Source organism: Gadus macrocephalus, chromosome 23, assembly GCF_031168955.1.
Source record: "Gadus macrocephalus chromosome 23, ASM3116895v1".
In the NCBI taxonomy this organism is placed as follows: domain Eukaryota; kingdom Metazoa; phylum Chordata; class Actinopteri; order Gadiformes; family Gadidae; genus Gadus; species Gadus macrocephalus.
Window position 1 is genome coordinate 4,587,602 of NC_082404.1, and position 6,000 is coordinate 4,593,601.

Sequence of the window (6,000 nt, forward strand, 5' to 3'; positions counted from 1 at the left end):
CCGGTCCTTAATGTCTGATACACTGAGCGCTACGTCACCATGTGACCGGTCCTTAATGTCTGATACACTGAGCGCTACGTCACCATGTGACCGGTCCTTAATGTCTGATACACTGAGCGCTACGTCACCATGTGACCGGTCCTTAATGTCTGATACACTGAGCGCTACGTCACCATGTGACCGGTCCTTAATGTCTGACACACTGAGCGCTACGTCACCATGTGACCGGCCCTTAATGTCTGATACACTGAGCCAGTTAAGCCAGGCAGCTTCTTGTTGTTGTCATTGGCTATCAACCTTGTCATTCCCAGAAATGCAGGCGTAGCTCCGGTGTGACAGACGTATCAGGTTTTATTGTAATAATGAATCAATCGGCTTATTCCTTTCCGCTGATGAATATCGTAAAACACTTTTTAAATCATGTTTGTCTTGCAGTATGGCCTGTGATGGGTCACTCTTTGCTTGTCAATCAACACCTCTTCCTAAGAAGCATGCTGTTGTTCCCAAAGTGAATCCACGCTGTGTGTCTGACGTTTGCATAGAAAGGGCGGCTCTGAGACTACCACCAGCATTGATGCGTCATGGATGATGGGTCTCTTCTATTAATAAAGGTTCTCACTACAACTGGTGCTGTGCGTGTGTCCCAGGTGCTGGAGGGCGGTGGCACCGCTGAGCTGATGGAGAGCCTGAAGAGAAAGCAGCAGCAGCAGCAGCGCTGTAAGAGGCCGGGCAAGATGGAGAAGGAGAAGGTTCCCCTGAAGGCCAAGAGGAGGAAGAAGGAGGACGAGGAGGGCGTGCTATACTCCTCGAACACGGACACACTGATGACTCAAGTCAAACAGGTAGATACGGTTGTCTGTGGCATATCTATAGAGAATGTTTTGCAATGTTTTTCGTAAGTGGTTCTGATTGGTCAATTGGCGTTCCATGGCGGCACTCTGTTTTTCAACAACAGTAATAATAGCCTTGCAACCATTTCGAATCAATGCTCCACAAATCCAACACTTGCTAAAAGCCATTTGGTTGTAGAAGCCTGTTTGCGGTCTAACGGCTGTAGGGACAAAGCTTTGTTGGAGTGCTGTTGATAATGTGGTGTGTGATCTGTCTCTTTGTGCCTGTGGCTACAGCAGCTCTCCCTCCTCCCTCTGATGGAGCCGGTGATGGGGGTGAACGTGTCTCTGTTCCCCCCGTTCGGCAGCTCCAACCTGGACCGGGACAGCCGGCTCACGGGCTCCTTCGGCAGCGCGTCCCTGGACGGGGTGACGGACTACTACTCTCAGCTCATCTACAAGGTACCGTCGCTGGGATGCCATTATTATGGGCTGGACAACACTGTTACTGCTGCTGCTGTTCTGATACTACTGCGGATCATGTCGCTCCTTAAATGCGCATCTGTGCACATGGATAATATGAATGCTTCTCATTCTAATCTTATCCCTAGGATATGTGTCTCCCCCTGCGTTCACTGAGCTTGTACACCGTAATGTAACATCACGATGGCCGCTTCTTTTATAGAAGCATCAGAGCTTTGGAATGTTATTTACTGTGTTTGTAGCAATGATCTTTTGTTAATTGTTCAACTTCAACTTTATTTAGCCATGTATACAGATACTAGGAATTTGTTTTGGTCTTCTCCTTGCAGGCAACACACAGTAAAACAGAAAGACAAAAACACAATGCAAGGACAAACAGTACCATGAGCAAGTCCAAGTTTAATAGTTATTTAGGAGGGCAATTGCTTGGGGGAAAAACTGTGGAGGTGGCGTGATGTTTTGGACATTATAGCTCTGTACCGCTGCCCAGAGGGGAGAAGATTAAACAGACTATTGGCAGGATTAGAGGAGTCTGCCGCAATCTTCACAGCTCTGTTAATGGTCCTGGAGCTGTGAGGTCCATGATGGGGGGGGCGGGGGGCAGCCGATGATCCGCTCTGCTGCCCGGGCGACTCTTTGTAGCCTGGCTTATGCGCGGGCTGACGCAGAGGCAAACCAGACCGTGAGAGAGGATGTTGGCACACTCTCAATGACCGCTCTGTAGACTTGTACTACCATGATGACCTGGGGGACTGACCTGTTTGATTACTGTTCAGATATTGATCGTGAAAGGATTTGTAATTATGGGAAGACGGTCCTTCTTTCTCATGCACGTGTTGATGCATGGTTTTCATTAGCTCTGGTTACGTTATATTTACGTTGATAAAGGTAACACTAGCAGAACTCTCTTGAGTGCAAAATGGTGGAGAATCGCCAACAAAACAACCTATGATGTATTCCGATGTACGAGCCCTATAATAATATAATATGTGTAGCTTGAGTACACACAGCATTGAGTGACTCCTCCCCCCCCCCCCCCCCCCCCACCAGCAGAACAACCTCAGTAACCCGCCGACCCCCCCGGCCTCCCTGCCGCCCACCCCTCCGCCGGTGGCTCGCCACAAGCTGGCCAACGGCTTCGCCACCACCGACGAGCTGGTCAGGACCAAGGCAGCGCTCAGAGAGCAGGAGGGTGAGGGCTACACTCAACCCGTCATCACCGCTGTACCAAACCCCACAACACAATGATGCATCACTACACCAACTATCAAGTCTCGCGGATAGTCTGATGGCAGACAAGCTCAGATCTTGGTGTACCGGGCGATTCACTCTCTTTCACTTCGTATTTGTTTTTGACCAATCATGTTGCCGGAGAAGTAAGGGTGTAATTGCAGAACACAAACTTGACCAGCAGTAGTAAACTGTACAGAAGTGTCTGAAGGTTTAAGATCAACACCTTGTAGACTGGCTACTATAGGAATACATTTATTAAAATTGGCTTCTGAAAGCCTTGCTAGCACGATGAGTTTTCTTTAGTACAATATCTCTATAATGAAACTGTAAACGAGGTGTACCACCTCCCCTTGCATCCTCTAGGCCCATATGGTCTCTCCCCAGATGTTCTGCTATAACATGGTAGCAAGGCTGGATCCGAGATTACTATGAAGTATACTTGTATTGAGATTGATATATTTGCAGTAACTTGTTTCAAATGAAATCGTTTAAATGTCCTTTTTATCTTTCGCCCTTTTTCCATCCAGCGAAAGGATTGTCAGCGGTGAAGCAGAAAGGGGAGGAGCTTCTCAGCCTTAACCACGCCTCTAAGACCGTGGACGTGCCCGCCTCCCTGCCGACGCCCCCCCACACCAACCAGGAGGAGCTCAGGTAGCTGCTTCCTCATGATATTCCCGTTTGCATTTCACCATGGATATCAGTCTGGGCTTCAGAGTCTGGCCTCGTACTCTATTTCTCAAGCCGAATCTGGTTGAAAGTGGAAGCACCAACATATTCTTCTCCAAGAAAAGTCTTTCATGCTTTTACATAGTTATTTAGTCAATATTGGATATAAACTGGTAAATGCGCAGTAAATTGCTCCACTTTCCCTAGGAGCTGCCTTTCTGTTTTAGTACGGCAGAATACTCCTTGTTCATCATGAACCGGAACTCCCTCCCGGATCGCTGATTGGTCCTTTTTTGGATTTTGTAAATGGCTTTAAACAGGACCGAGGAAGAGTTGAAGAGCAACAGAATGTGAACTTGTGAGATCGGATGGTCTCTCCAGGCTAGCTACGTAAGGGTGTTGGTGTTGATGTCTGCTCTGTGTGCGTGTGTAGGGTCCAGGAGCTGAGCGCGGGCCGAGACAAGAACAGGGACAGTCCCGAGGGCTACGTCCCGTCCTCCTCTCCCGAGTGCGAGACGGACATGGAGGTCAGCCGCTACCCGGACCTCTCCCACGTCAAGCTGGAGCAGCCTTCTCCCTGCGCCTCGCCTACAATACCCATCATGCCCTGCGCCTGGGGGAAAGGTAAGTCCTCAGACAGCGACTGTGTGTGTGTGTGTGTGTGTGTGTGTGTGTGTGTGTGTGTGTGTGTGTTGGTTATTAGGTGAGTGCTGCATGCAGTTTTATTAAGTTTTATTCTTTCGTTCCTCTTTAATATTCTCTACAAACTTTGGGACCTATCTCCTTCCTCAATTTCTCACCTAGAGAAATATTTTAAAATGTTCAGGATAGCTTGGAATCGCCCGCATCTTTTCAAAAATGTTAAATATTTTATACTTTTAGCTAACGGCCACTCGGAAAATTTGTATTCGAAGCTTAAATCAGTATTCTGAGCTTCGTTGTTTTTTTTCCACGTACGTGAAGTTACCAGAGCGAGGGAGGCAAACTATAAGCGTCAGCGACACCAAGCAGAGAAGCGAGAGAGGTGGAGGAAGAATAGATAGGCCTACCTTGTTTCCCTTTACTTTATAACACAACATTAGCGGGATCTCGGGAGGAAAAGTAATACTTAGCGAATTGCTAACCTTAGCTTAGTTGTTTGTTTACGTTCGCTGTACAGCGCTGCGCCAACTGTGACTGGCTTGCTGCAGAGCGTGAGCGTCTTGGGAATACCCGGACAATATAATGGATATAATATGGACACATAAGACAATCAATATTCTGTATTTGTTATGGATTTATTGTACAAAGTCCCTGAAAAGATGCGCGTTCCAGGATGAATTGAAAAGCTCCCGTAAGGGCTGAGCTGGCAAAGGACAGCTGATTTGGAACAGAACAACAGCTGTTCGCTTTCACGGTGAAAAACAAGTAACTTCAACCTACTTAGGCCTACTAATTAACGTTCAAAAGCTATAAAATCTTCAACAAAATATGCTGATGCCGTCAAAATCGGTTCCAGGGAGTATATTGGGATTATTAATGTTGTTATTGATGGTGTTTTCTTCTGGAACGAGTATTCGAATATTCGCTCGGAAAAACCAACGAGTATTCGAAGCCTGAAAACTGGCATTCGGGCCAGCCCTAATGGTAATTAAACATTTAAACACCTGCGGTTTAGTCCAGTGCGGCTTATATATGTACACATCATTCAATTTAGCTGCTGCGATTTATAGGCTACTCCGGTGCGCCTTTATAGTGCGGAAAATACGGTACTAGGAGTCAATGGGAGGACAGCAGAGCCGTCCTCTGGTACTTAGTTTCATACCGGCTTCGTTTTCAGTTGGTCTCATTGATTTACGTTGACGCTGGAGCGTGAAGTCGTCAGCAGTGTTGCCAGATCAGAATAGCGAGCACCGGCTGGCTATTCTCACACATCAGCAGTGCAAGGCAATACATTTGACCTTTCAGATTCTTCAGTTCATCTTCTTCATTTTACATTCCTGCATTTTTAGCAATGCTTTGCGCTTTTCATTCAGGTGTGACTTTATTGGTTTCCAACCATTTACATTTCTTAAGTGGTGTGCATGTTTACATTGTTTACTCCATTTAGACTTTTGAACTTTTGTTCAAATCCCCTCACTTGATTTAAGCCATTTAACGTTTCTTTATGACTTAATCTATGTGGCTTTATAAAAACATATTTTCAACCTCACTTTGTACTACAGCACTCCCCGCATTTTCTTCAGGAAATGCATTTTCTAGTTAATAAATGTCCTTTCATTGTGTGCGTGTGTCCAGGCTCGGCGATAAAGCAGGAGATCAAGGCTGAGCCAAGCCAGTTGGGACCGCCCTCGTGTTCAAACACTGGTCTGGTGTCCATCGGTATAACGCTGAACTCCATCGCGGCTCAGGTAACCACTGACCCTACTGCTATCCAAATACTTATTCAACACAGTAGACTTTTATTTTGTTGTTTGAAGTCCTATCCAAACTGAAACGCGGTTCCAAAAACTGATGTGAAACAAGTTGACCTGAGCTGCAACCTCTGCATCCTCTCCTCCTCCCCCGTGTCCAGAACATCCCTCGCTTCATGTTGGCCATCGCTGAACTGCTGCGTGTGCCGGTGCCCCCCAGCTACCAGGTGGCCCAGCTGCCCCCAGGGCCCATGGCCAGGCCCGACCGCAGCTCCCTGGCCATGCTGGCCAACGTCAGAGTCCCCATGCCACACGTAGGTCCTGAGCCACCTCAGCCCTGAGCTATGGCTCTGGGAGGTAGAGGGAACCTGAGCTATGGCTCTGGGAGGAGAGGG

The 6,000-nt window shown here is 47.5% G+C and overlaps 1 protein-coding gene across 10 annotated transcripts in view; it reads left to right on the forward strand.

Annotated features, from left to right (window-relative positions):
* The window catches only part of LOC132452260 (histone-lysine N-methyltransferase 2C-like), a 66,871-nt gene that overhangs the window by 50,579 nt on the left and 10,292 nt on the right, over nt 1-6,000 (forward strand). For 8 of the 10 annotated variants that reach the window (XM_060044766.1, XM_060044761.1, XM_060044768.1 and 5 more), the window contains 7 exons: nt 648-842; nt 1,128-1,292; nt 2,364-2,505; nt 3,074-3,197; nt 3,646-3,836; nt 5,490-5,602; nt 5,767-5,919. In XM_060044766.1, coding sequence (XP_059900749.1) covers nt 648-842; nt 1,128-1,292; nt 2,364-2,505; nt 3,074-3,197; nt 3,646-3,836; nt 5,490-5,602; nt 5,767-5,919 — 1,083 coding nt within the window. The remainder of the gene's footprint in view (nt 1-647; nt 843-1,127; nt 1,293-2,363; nt 2,506-3,073; nt 3,198-3,645; nt 3,837-5,489; nt 5,603-5,766; nt 5,920-6,000) is intronic. The other 2 variants (XM_060044762.1, XM_060044764.1) reach the window with 2 other exon arrangements.